Below are 13,896 nucleotides of genomic sequence, written 5' to 3'. Positions count from 1 at the left end.
ATACACACACACACACACACACACACACACACACACACACACACACACACACACACACACACACACACACACACACACACACACACACACACACACACACACACACACATGTTGTGTTTCCATGTTTTATGGGGACTTTCCATAGACATAATGGTTTTTATACTGTACAAACTTTATATTCTATCCCCTAAACCTAACCCTACCCCTAAACCTAACCCTCACAGAAAACTTTCTGCATTTTTACATTTTCAAAAAACATAATTTAGTATGATTTATAAGCTGTTTTCCTCATGGGGACCGACAAAATGTCCCCACAAGTTCAAAAATTTCGGGTTTTACTATCCTTATGGGGACATTTGGTCCCCACAAAGTGATAAATACACGCTCACACACACACACACACACACACACACACACACACACACACACACACACACACACTCAAATCCTGTGGAGTTAAGTGATGACAGCCCATTATCTCCATCTTCATTAACTACATATTAGATCTAACTAAGTAATCAACAGCGACATCTCTCTAACACACACTGGCATAAGTGCATTCCAAATATGCACATAAGTTCTCACAATACATTAAGTAAAATGTGGAGCAAAACATTAGCATTCCCATTTAGAGAAACAGTCATCTTGGCTCTACAGCCATATGCTATTGATCTGCTACGCCTGCATTCACTTGGTTGGAGAATCTGAACATGCAGTAAATCTATATGCTGCTGTAAATGATTCAGCTGATGCCTAATGATGAATACAACAAAATCTGATGAAAAGTTTTAACTTAAAAGGAAATGCATTAATATGAATGACCAATAATTTTATTTTAAACCCCAAAATACAAAGCCTAATATGGGATGCTTTTCATCACCACTTTTTTCATAAACTCAGTATGTTTTTCGCTGGCTCTTACTCGTCCCAACTGTACTAGTGGTTTTGGACTTTATACTGACACCTATCATCAAGGATGCATAAAGCTTGTTTACTAACTGCTGCTGCTTCACACCAATATGTTTGTTTATGTTTAGTTTTGTTACTTTTAGTCTTTTAGTGTAATCTGTATAATGGACATTCTTGGATTAAATCCAAATGCATTGTTGCACACTACTGTAAGCGGACTGCTGCGACTTGCATGCTCTCTGGTGGCTGAGACCATTGAGTATTCGTGCTTGCAGCTTAATGTTGTGCCGTTCATCTGTGATTCATGCTGTGAGAGCAACAGGTTGTAGCAGTTTGTTTCATCACTCCAGCAGGGACCTTTTTTTTTTATCAGGGACATTTTATCTTTCCAGTTGCACTCATTCTGGACTGTCAGGTGGAATACACTCCTGCTGATCAATACCATCACTCTGAACTATACTGTTGACTTGGGCTCAGTTGTTGTCTGTAGTTGTTGTAAGTATGTTATGTTTGTTGTTATATTGTTTGGTTTGCTTGTTTCGTTTACATGCACTTTTAAGTTTAATATTGGCTGAAAGTGCGACATAAAGTAAACATTTCATTATTATTGTCATATTAATGGTTGTAACTTTGTCAATTGCATGACAAAGTCATGTGATGTCAACATGGCAGCGTCCATGAGGGGCCGAACCGCTCCATGTAATTTAAAACAATTTTATTGAGCTACTGACATAAATCTTTACCTTATGCGAGTATACGTCATTTTAAACGTATTTCTGAAAAGTGCTACTCTTTTCTTTGTGTAAACTTTTTTTTTTGGTTGAAAAGTATACTGAGGGCTTATACCTTCAAAGGAACAGTTCAACCTAAAATGAAAATTTGACATAATTTGAAAATGAATGACAGAATTTATTGCATGCATTCAAACTTGCTGAATGGAAATTGGTTATGAGACATATGAGAACCAACGACATTTGAAGTGTCTTGAGGAACTGGGTTTGAATGTTGTCAGACATGCATCAGATTTGAGAGCACACAAAAAGATTTTGTATGGCTTTAAGATAAAGGCTGGCCAATAGTGGATTTTGCTGATACCAATAACTAAGTTGGTGGAAAAGGCTGATACAATTAATTGGCAGTTAGTTTTTAAAATCGATTTATTAAACATAGAAAAAAAAAAATGTAGTCTGTCCTTACTCAAGACAATAGGAGTCCAAAACTTTTTTTAATTCCAGATGCAGTTTATTGGGCAACCACAATCCCAACCAAAAATGAAGATTCAAAGGACTTTTATGTCTGTGCTCCCAGCTCACACAAACACATAAGGTAAACAAAACATGCACTTTTACAGTAACCTACAATGTATTATAATATGAGCAGTAATTCCTCAACAGTAGATTATCCGCTTGTCATAATTGTCCGGTATTCCAGTAATCCAATATTATATAAATCATACATTTTCCTTTTCTCTAGGAACACCGTCAGACAAAATAAACATGAACTCAATAACCAATAAATGTTGCATAAATAAACATTTAATAATGTATATGCTTCATATGTGTCTTTTTTATACAACATCTTGTATTATTAATCATGCATTAGTCCATAAACAGAGACTTGGCTCTGTTACAATGCTTCAGGGTTAGGAATTAGGGGGCTTGTGGCAAAAATGTCACTGTTTTTTATTTGTAACATATGATAGTTCTTGAATTGATGTTGATGTAATTCTACTCTCAATCTTGAGAATTTGTTCTAATGAATTTATTAAATTTACGTATTTGACGTAAATGGAAGAGACAATGTTTGTTTTAAAGGGTAAAAATGGCCCTGAAAATCACATTTAGGGGCAAATATTGCCCCTTCATGTAAAAGTTAATTTCTTGTAAAAGGTCATGAATATAACTATTAACCAAATTAAGATTTTTTTTTTTTTTTATAGCCTATATACAGTATTTACCAGATGAAGGTTTTATATATATAAAACCTTCATATATAAGCTATAAAAACATGTTAGAGATGTGAATTATGTGCTGTCAGGGCACATTTCCATAAAGTCACTTATTTTTGGCATGCTCTCGCTTAAATTGAGAACACTTGATTATCTAATCAAAATAACAAAATATGCATTGAAATGAGGATACAAATCTGGATACATTTTGTCAAGTTTGAATATTGTCAACTCAATTGTTGATATTTGCAGATAACTGATAGTTTCAAAAGGCAACTATCGGCACCGATTTATCGCTAAACCCGATATATCGGTCTACCTCTACTTCAGAAGACGTAAAATAGAAGCCACGAGTCATATGGATTAATTTTACCTTCACCTTTTCCGTGGGGGTCTTACTGGGGAAACGGATATAGTGCGACTTCAGCCAAGTCTTTCTAAAGCATTGGCTAGCTCCAGCTGCAGTTATTTTAGACCCCATTTTCAGCTGGTATTAACATGCGTTTCGAATTATCCAATCACAAGTGATCAGTGCTAAATACAGGTGTAAACGGGCTGCAAAACATTTTGTGATACAATCACAAAAACCACACACAGAGGTAGTCAAAAATGCATGTGACCACATCATATTTGAAGTGTAAATGCTCAGACTGATGCATACCGGACAGCAGCGAAACACTACCCTCACCTGTCAATCAAACACTGTGCTAAAACATGAGTTTCAAGCTTTGCCAGTTACGTGCAGCTTTAAAAGGAAATGGCTGTCCAATCAGAACATTTTAAAAAGCGCTTATATATACATGCACTAGATCTGTATTTAACTTCTTAAGTGTGTCTGATATCAACATTGACACAGATAAGAAACACACATACCCAAAGCTACTCTAAAATGCAGATACTACTATAAATAATGGAGAAATCTGATTGAAATTATGTGCTCCTGCTTAGATTACATTTCAACGGCATCTGGGAGAAACAGTGCAGCCCCCTACATTGCGAGTAAATTTCACACTATGTGACCACAAAACGTCTGTTATTAGCCACTGGCAAGTAAATATGAACATTTCACTCGCCAGTGATAGAGTTGTGTAATGTCGAAGCACAGAGGCCCTTTTACTGAATAAAAAGCAGTTGATTAAGAAGCTGGATTCAGCCTCGTCTTTCCCTGAATGCTGTCTCATAGTGCGCAGGAAAAAGCACTTGTGTCTCATTCAGTTGAACTCGAAGCATCTCAGGGAACCACAAGTGGACGTCACAATATCATTATTAAAAATGCGATTTCACAACATCATATAAATTGATAGAATGTGGAATTTGTACATTTTTAAAATGCTAAAATGTGATTAAAATCATAAAGCAAAATATAAAAAAAAAAAAAATTACAATGTACTATATTGCGTGGATATATATGAATAGGCCCCCCTCTCTCAGTTTGCTTAATTTTAAAATTTGCTTTATTTTATAGTTACATTATGCTTACATGTTGTCAAAATCCTGGCGAGTAAAAACGTACATTTACTAGGCAATGACAATTCTTTCTCCAACATGATCATAGAGGGTTGCTGTGTGCCATTGTTTTCATGCTTTCTTTGTTTTTTATAAAGTTTTTTGGGTTAATTATCATGCTGTAACTCACTAACATAGTGATTGATGCATGTCGTCATGAAATCAGAGACCCTCCCTTCGAAATCCCAACACATCTATGTATGAGTAAATGACCAACACCGCAACGGAAAATTAATGAGCGTACATCGCAAAGACAACTATGTTTGCTTTCTTAACAGAAGTAATGCCCATATTTTGAGCAAAGCATCACAGGACAGGAAAAGAAAAGTATAAACACATCTCCTTTCGGTATACTATAGAAGAAATATAATCATACATGTCTGAAACATGAGGGTAAATAACTGATGAGAGAATTTTACTTTTTGGGTGAATAGTTCCTATATATATACTCTAAGCACACCCACCTCGTATGTAGGACAATCTGAAGCCCTGTGCCTGTCCGGAACCGTTGGCCTGAGAGTGGAAGTAGACCCAGACTCGTCCTCTGGAGGAGATGAAGGGAGGAGGAAGAGCAGAGCCACAGAACCGATACTCTGTTTTCCATGTGGGGCCGAGCAGCAGCCAGTCACCCCTGCAGTCCCCTGTGTCCTCTACATCAAAGCTGTGGAAACTGCACATAGTAAACACATGCTGCTTAATGCATAGGCTGGAATCTCTGCTGATCTATGAACACTCCTCTGACTAGTGTGGGTTTTTTTTTTTAAATACAGAATACTGCCAGTTGCAGAACCACAATAAATGAGTGAATAAAAAGAAAAAGATCAAATGTAAATTTCAAGTTAATATGTTCTAAAATGATGCATTGATCACACAATTATATGCATGCATAACATATTTCTGTTTACTTTCTCTACCCATGCAGCCCTTTTTGTGTATTTCCACTTTATTCTTATCAAACACTTTTTTTTTGCCATGGGTTGAAATTAGCTTTTCAAAAGCAGGTGCAAGCACACTGTAAAACTACTTACATACGCTTACTCAAATGAGAGTAGAAAATAATTACTTTCACTCATTTGTGCCGTGTAAGTTTAAAGTGCTTTTAACCTCCTGAGACCTGAATGTGACTGCTGTGTGCATTTTCCATTTCCCCTTTTGATTTGTAACTAACATCCCCTAAGAAACATGCAAAAAAATAAATGTATGATTTAAAAAAGAATTATGTCCGTATATGTGGACAATGGTACTAATTTTTAAAGGTGTCATGAATTGGATCTTTATTTTATTTTATAATGTTCCTTGAGGTCCACTTATAATGTTAGTGATTTTTCATTAAAAGTAGTCATAATTTGGGAATTTTCTAACCAGCTTTTGTGCCTCTGATTCAAATGCTCCATTATTTGGGGTGTGTGTTCTTGAAGACTTCAGTGTAAACGCCCACTGCTATGACTGGATAACATCTTTGCATGCCATTACATGCATGTGGGGCTGTTTTGTAAACTTCAGATGGTTAAAAAATTACAACCAGAGGAATTGATCCATACATGTTTGAGACAGAGACAGATCCAGAATTTGAAGAAAATCGCCCCCCTCCACAAACACCATGGATACTGCAGTCTGTGACAGCATGGTAAGTAATCACTTTAATTTACTTGTCTATTTTGTGTCATAGGTATTACTTTTATTCTTGTTTAAACCAAGACATGACACAACGGTGTGTATCTTGTTACATAGTTGGGGCATTTTCCAACAGTGAAACATTTCCGTATTTTACAAATGCTGAGTAACGCATGACAGTGCCAACAAAAGTGTAAATACATTGCATTTATAACTGTGAAAAGATACACTTAACATGCAACATGTAAACATACACAGGATACATTCACCAGTGTTTGTAACACTGTCATTCATCATATAATCATCTTTCATCATATATTCAGTGTAGTGACAAACGCCATCATGCCAAAAGAACAAGAAAAGCTGCTTAGAAATTCCTGTGCATGAAAACTAATACACGAGCATCTAAAATCACTAGGATCAAATCAAATACTCAGTACACATCTAGCAGTCTGTAACATATGAAGAAAAACAATTAACATGGATACTCACACTTATTTGTTGCAACATCACTGTTAGGTCCAATATAGTTGGCACTGCCTCAAATTTTAATTTAAGTCTCTCTGCAAAGCCTGCTTCGAACTGTGTCATGTTTGTGAAACAATCATCGGTAAAATGAAGTGAACAACCAAACACGTTCTTACTGACGCAATCCGGGACTTCATTAAAAAATTAATGTCAGCCACTCTTTCTTAATGTCGGGATCCTTGTGAAGCAAATGCAAAAAATCTAGTTTCCCACAACCTGGCACTACACAATGTCTTGACATCTTCGTGGCCATCCTGCTGCTCCAAAAATAATCTCAATGCTCTACTCTAACCGCAAGACCGTTGTGTGGGCATAAGCAGTGTCGACGATAAAGTAGGCAATGATCTGTTTATGCAGTGGCTGGCCTATGCTGATGTAATACCTCACTATGACTTATTAGTGAGGAGGAAGTAGAGAACAAGTCATTTTGGCACCTTGGTTTCAATAAAGCCTTTTTTTGGACTAACAAAGAAGTTTTCGGTTCTGAAATTTACAGTATGTTTTTATAGTGCTATGAACTCTTATATTTCAAGATATCATGGCATGTTTGATTTTCCAATTTATGACCCTTTTAAATAATACCAAGCTATAGAAAGTCAGATTTTTTTTATCAACTTCTTTATTACGTTTCCAGGAGTGTTGGTTAATCGTGTTTTTGAGATGTTCCAGACATTGCATCAGAATTTAGCAAATTAAAGCAATGGCCAGCATGATCCAATCACTGCCAATCATATTAAAATGTAATTATACATTATAAATTCTGAATCTATGTCCTGATTACAACTGCCCAGTGTCTACCAAACACACTGAGTGGCCCAAACATCATCTGCAGCCAGAAACGGAACCTTTGGTCAGATTTTAGGAGTGAATGAACTTAGCTGCATAGAGAGCTATAGCATGCTCCCTTGCTGCCTAATTAGGAAATTACTTAACCTACAGTGTGTTGTCTGTCTGCACTGGTCTCAGAACAGTTTAAAAAAGCACCTTATTTTCATCCTAACTCCATATAAAGCCTTTGAAAGCAGGATTTTCCAGTCTTTGGATGCATCCATTGATTCTTAATGTGATAATGCACAGTAAATATAGGATATTTTAGGGAAAACACCTATACAAGTGGTCATTGTGTTGAACAGTGTGCAGTTTCGTGATAAATCAATTAAATGTTTAAAATGGCATATCGGATGAAACTAGAGACTACACTCTTTTGACTCAAACAGGTTTTAATGTAAAAACTTAATGAGGTTTCTTACCAGATGTTGTTTTGTTGTCGTTCCTCCCAAAGACAAACTCTAAGATCTGCGCCATGTTGTTTTGTCACATGACTCTGTGCATAGAAAATGTAACCCTTTCGTGACAGCCCTAATTTTAACTCTTCAACTCATCCTATTTCTTCTGACTGAGTGTGTCAGATACCCCTGTGTCTGTCAAAGGCTGTTTGAGAAAATGTGTTTGATCGAGCGTGCCAGAGAATCGTCCTCTCCGGCATTAAGGCAATTAGCAAGTATTGGATAATGAGATGTTAAAATACTCTTCTCAAGATCTTTTGTCATTTTCCTCCTCAAGGTTTTCTCTAAACACAAGTTACTATGCAGATAACCCTCTTTAAAAGACCATCACTGCTGGTCACCAGCATATGTTGTGTTTTGGATGCTGGCCCACAGCTTGGGTGTCCTCACTGTGCTTCTTAACTAGCAAGACCAGCATTCAATAGAGTACGCCCTTCAAATGATGTCATGCTTTTAGATAATTTTATTAAAGCAGTAAAGAGATCCATTCACACACACACACCCACACACTGGCTGGAGAGGCCAGGAATAATACATTATAAAATCCCTGCAGTCAGCTCTATTGCTCTTGAGTCTAGTCACCATAGAGCAGTCCAAGCTATTTCACAAGCAAGAGTGTGCAGATAAAAACAAAGGCTCATAAAAACTAAAATGCATGAAACAATTATGGGCATGTACATTGTAGAACCTGCAATTTATCACAATAATGAGAATATATTAGCTTCTCCTCATCCAATCACCACTGTGAGTGACAGCGATGTGTGTATACCTGATTGTGATCACATCTCCGTGGTTTCCCTGTATGTTCCAGCTGCAGTTCACTCCGGGTGGGTAGTTCAGGGGCCATGATGGACTGTAGATCATTCCTCTCCTTTCAGTATGTAACTCCACTTTACCACCACAAGCAGCTGAGGAACACATACAAAAAGCTTTTGGATTGTTTGTGTGTGTGACAGAATTAATCATGAATGACCATAGCTGTCATACTGTGATTGAAATGACATGAACATATCACTCTGGTGTCAGTCTGTCACCTCTTTTTCAAGCCACACACCACACACACACACACACACCCACACACACACACAAACACACACAAACACTCAAGAGTACCTGCACATGAGGCTTTATGGATTCCTGAGTGCAGGACAGGTATTCACAAATATATGATGGGAGGGAATTTGATCCACTCACTTAGAAAGATCAGAGAGAGAGCCTGTGGGATTTCACTGACACACAATACTCAATTAAGGAAAAAAAAGTGTGAGGGTGTGTAGGGTACTACTAATGGTTACATATTTGGACAGAGAGAGAATAAGTCAAGCAGGAAATAGTATGGGAAGCAAACAAGTACAGGAAAAAATAGAAAGTGTAAATTAATGTAAAGTATTCATTGATGTCTAATCTTGATCTTCTTTTCTCCTCATCTTAACAAATTGTTTACAATTTTAAGTAAACAAGTAATTTTTAAGTAATTTTTTTGCAGTTATAACTGAGCTACAGCAGGTTTTTTTCTATATGTCTGTCCAAGTATACATGACACAATGCATAATTGAATAGTAGAAGGAAGGACATCTGCTGAGGAAGTGTGTCACCTATGTTTCTCTAGTTAGTAGAACATAATTTTATAGCTGAAGTGTGCAATTTTTTAGATGTTACATTACTTTGTACAATTAGTAACTGAATATGCAGAGACAACTATAAGTAATACATTTTTAGGTTGATTTTGCTGGAAAGTGTAAATACTGTGACTGAAAACATTGGCTAACCAACCATTGACTAAACCAATGGTGTGAGAGTTTAGGGTGGGACTATCTGTTGAAATGGAAGACAGCGGAAGAGGGTTGGGAAAACTGATTGCAAACATTAGTTACAAAATACCAATTTACAATTCTATTTGGTGACACAAGTGTCACAGAAATGACACAATTCAGCTTTGAAAAAGCTACAGACTAAAGATAAAAAGGGCATTACAAACCTGTGACAATTTGTGTGCCTGTACAAATTTGACAACTATAGAAAAAGGTTGAAGAAAACTGTGTATGTCCACATTTCACTCCGACAACAAATATCCTTTCCTCATCTCCCTCACTCATTACCCTGCAGCATGAGCACAGATCTTTCAAACACACAACTACATGAGCTGCTGAATTCCTTAGCCAATGCTGAAGAGCAGAAATGTATTACCATGTTCTCGGACAGAAAGAAAGTGTGAGAGAACAAGGATGAGACCAGGGGAATCCCACCCTATAAACAAATAAACACGATTCTAAGAATATTGAGTCTTAAGGCTTATATGCTGAGGCTATTTACAGCAGATGGTATGGATTATGGAACAGCTGGTAAGTGATTTAAGCACAGCACCTTATTAACATCCTTTCAGTTTCTGTGCTACATACAGCACACATAACAAGACCTCAGACCAGTCTTTTCAACTCTCTTTTGCTTATATTATGGCAATTTAACACCCACCACTCTTTCTTCCACTTGTGTGTGTGTGTGTGTGTGTGTGTGTGTATCTGTGGCACAAATGAGCCAGACCACAGCGTGATCAGTGGCAGATTTATTCATGAGCGACATGGGCAGCCGTCCATGGCGGCTTTGTTTAAAGTATTGTAAGAATATCGAATCATGAATTCAGTATTGTGAATCGAACCAAATGGTGAGATGAGTGAATCGTTACACCCCAAGAATCATTCAGAACGATTTGTGAACAGTTTTGACCTGTTCATCGGCTCAAAAGAACGATTCGCTCACAAACCAGACATCACTTTGTCTTGCGAGGAAGTTTAATATCTAGATGATGAGATATTTGAGATATAGTGCAGAGGAAAACTAGAAACATGCGTTTTCCCTATAGAAATAGTCATGACTTTTAAGACCTAATGAATATCCATGGAAATTTGTACAAATTCCATGATATTTCTAGGCTTTTTCATGACCATGGGAACTCTTTATTATGTAATATTGCAGACCATTATAAATTATGAACACATCACCTTAAAATTGAGAAGGGCAGGATTAAAGTTAAACTTTCATTTCAAAAGGAAATGGTGCCTAAATATCAGTGATACATTTAGTGGGACGAATTTGTCTGGACATGGAATATCTACAGTTAAGGGGATAGTTCACCCGAAAATGAAAATTCTGTCATCATTTACTCACCCTCATGCCATTCCAGTTGTGTATGAGTTTCTTTCTTCTGCTGAACACAGAGGAAGATTTTTAGAAGAATATTTCTGCTCTGTCGGTCCATACAATGCAAGTGAATGGTGACCAGAATTTTGAAGCTCCAAAAAGCACATAAAGGCAGCATACAAGTAATCCATATGACTCCGGTGGTTTAATCTCTGTCTTCAGAAGATATGACAGGTGTGGGTGAGAAACAGATCAATATTTAAATACTTTTTTACTATAAAGTCTCCTCCCTGCCCATCAGGTGGCGATATGAATGATGGATGTGAATAGCCAAAAACAAATGAAGAACATGAGATTTATAATAAAAAGTACTTAAATATTGATCTGTTTCTCACCCACACCTATCAAATTGCTTATGAAGATGTGGATTTAACCACTGGAGTCGTATGGATTACTTGAATGCTGCCTTTATGTGCTTTTTGGAGCTTGAACGTTTTGTCACCATTTACTTGCATTGTATGGACATACAGAGTTTATATATTCTTCAAATCTCTGTGTTCTGCAGATGAAAGGAAGTCTCTGGAATGGCACGAGGGTGAGAAAATTATGAGAGAACATTCATTTTTGGGTGAACTATCCTTTCTAGGGTATGCAAAAAGAGAGAAAGAGAAATAGAGAAGGGGCCCCTTTGTCTGTCTGTATATGTGAGAAGGAGAGTCCTTAGGTATCACTGGCACCACCAAACCCTCATTTGTCACCACCACTAAACTGAATACGTCCCCCAACATAACATAACCATTTGTCCTCTTTCTGTAATTCTGTCTCTGCATATTTAACATATGAGGGCAGACGCATTCGAAGCCATGGTCTCTTTCTCATATGTTTAATCTCTTCTAACTGTGGTTGTCTGAGTGTTAAGATGACCTCACCAGATCACGTTACAAATCAAGAGTGCTGTTCTAGTAATAGATTGTGAGTGAGATCCCCAGTGCTGCTATTATGCAGGTCAGTGCTCAGTTTGATTTAGTTTTTTTGCTCATACAGTAATGTGCATACACCTTGTCAGGATGTCCCTCTGAGACAACTCTCATATGTGAGGGCTGTGTATGACTTGAGGCACTAAACGTAAAGAAAATTATATGAATTGCACTAGAGATCTACAGTATGATATTCCATTCAATATATTTCCTAAAAGACGACCAGTGGAGAGTGTTTTAAACTGCGACATAAAGGTGTATGGAATTACACGTGAACAACTTAATAATATAAAAATAGTCAATAATATAAATGTGTAATAAAGGAATAGCTTCACAATCTGTGCATAGATTAGATCAGTTTGATCCAGCCGTCTTTATAACTGCCATGGCAACAAGCCAATCTGTCCAATGAATGCTGTGAAACCTTAGCTAGCCACTTCACCTTTCTTTGCCATCTCATAATTGAGCCAATAATCACCTGCCTAAGGTCTTTCAGAAGGAAACTAATTACATTTAATATTAATCTGGTCAAAACGAGGGCTCAAAAATACAACACATCTTGACTTCTGATTTGGTGTAAATCTACCGAGCACTTCACACTTTTGTTGAATACAATACATGCCATTATAATAGATGTGTGGAAATATCACAATCAACTTACCCAGACAAACCCAAGCCCAGCGCAGACAAATCCATTTCATGAGGTAAAGCCTCATCGCCCCGATTCCCTCCATCATCACTAACATCTTCTTCACACCTCAGGTCATTTCCTCATTATCCAGACAGATTTTGCGGCATAGTTCGTGTCTGTTTGACGCTTATGGTCGACTTCTTGCACGAGCATCAAAACGCAGCATCTCTGCTTGTTTCCGAGAGGCAGGCACATCGCACTGTCTGCAGGGAAAGGCAGGCAGAGGTTCAGGAGAGAGACCGGATTGGAGGTTTAGTGGGGGCAAAGTGATAGCAACACAAGAGACTGTTCTTCTCCTTCTTCAAAACATTATTTGATTTTCTTAGGGCAGTCATTGCCTCTGATATTAAGCGTGTAGGCTATATTTATTAGATACATCACTGTATGAATATTGACGGGTGTGAAATATGCATCTCTCGTTTTGTGCCAATGATGTAATAATTCCGGCGCGACGCAAAGTCTCGTGCACGTTGCAGCAATCAACTCGAGAGCGCGTTAATACGTCTAAATGAAGTAATGTGCAATATAACGGCGCTGTTAAATATCCATTATCGAAACACAATGAAACACAATTTGCTGATCTAAATGTTAAACCACTTAAAAATATTTCAAATATGTTTTTTTGGACATTTTAATGGAACCACGCATGTAAGTTGGACATTTAATTGTAACTATGTAAACAGACTTTTTTCCACAGAATTTTGCCTTGGTTTGTTTTCATGGTTTGGCCATCCCGTTTGAGTAGGCTACCAGCTGGAATATAGCAGTGAACGCATGCCCTCGTATGGACGGAGGATGCATCGTTGGAAATCAAGGCACGTGCACCAAAAATATCCTTTACATGCTGAGAAACGTTTGAAAATATTTCTGCACTGACTGGATTCAATATACAAAAGTCTTGCCTCGTTTCCGTACGTACGATTAAATTGTTCTCTGCCCTAACCCATATTAAATGCATAATTTAATGCCATGTATATTGTTCGATCATTTGAGAGTACATAGTAGCGTCTTTCAACACGTAAAAGGCACCGCTGGGATTCGAACCCAGGATCTCCTGTTTACTAGACAGGCGCTTTAACCATCTAAGCCACGGCGCCGCTGTGCCTCACGCTCAAGAGGATTCATTTTGAGTTTAAAAAAAAAAAAAAAGGAACCGGGAGTGTAGGTTTACATAACCAACTCGAGATTAATCTTATCTTTCAATGCAATCCAAAATAATAATGTACACCTCGACTTCTGTTCCATTATGTATGACAGACCACATTAATGAAGTTCACTTCCACATGAGATTTCTTCCTC

The 13,896-nt window shown here is 37.4% G+C and overlaps 1 protein-coding gene and 1 non-coding gene across 2 annotated transcripts in view; both read right to left on the bottom strand.

The window, feature by feature from the left end:
• Window positions 1–12,785, bottom strand: part of lrp3 (low density lipoprotein receptor-related protein 3) — a 32,561-nt gene extending 19,776 nt beyond the window's left edge. Inside the window, exons 1-3 of the mRNA XM_052090902.1 lie at window positions 12,568–12,785; window positions 8,561–8,699; window positions 4,828–5,033 (exon numbers count right to left, since the gene is read on the bottom strand). Coding sequence (XP_051946862.1) covers window positions 4,828–5,033; window positions 8,561–8,699; window positions 12,568–12,652 — 430 coding nt within the window. The 5' untranslated portion in view covers window positions 12,653–12,785. The remainder of the gene's footprint in view (window positions 1–4,827; window positions 5,034–8,560; window positions 8,700–12,567) is intronic.
• Window positions 12,786–13,620: 835 nt separating this feature from the next.
• Window positions 13,621–13,694, bottom strand: trnat-agu (transfer RNA threonine (anticodon AGU)). The gene has a single exon. It is a non-coding gene; the product is annotated as a tRNA-Thr (tRNA).
• Window positions 13,695–13,896: the final 202 nt, after the last annotated feature.

Source organism: Xyrauchen texanus, chromosome 2, assembly GCF_025860055.1.
Source record: "Xyrauchen texanus isolate HMW12.3.18 chromosome 2, RBS_HiC_50CHRs, whole genome shotgun sequence".
NCBI lineage: Eukaryota > Metazoa > Chordata > Actinopteri > Cypriniformes > Catostomidae > Xyrauchen > Xyrauchen texanus.
The sequence above is the reverse complement of the archived record's forward strand: the minus strand, read 5'-3'. Positions and strand labels throughout refer to the sequence as shown.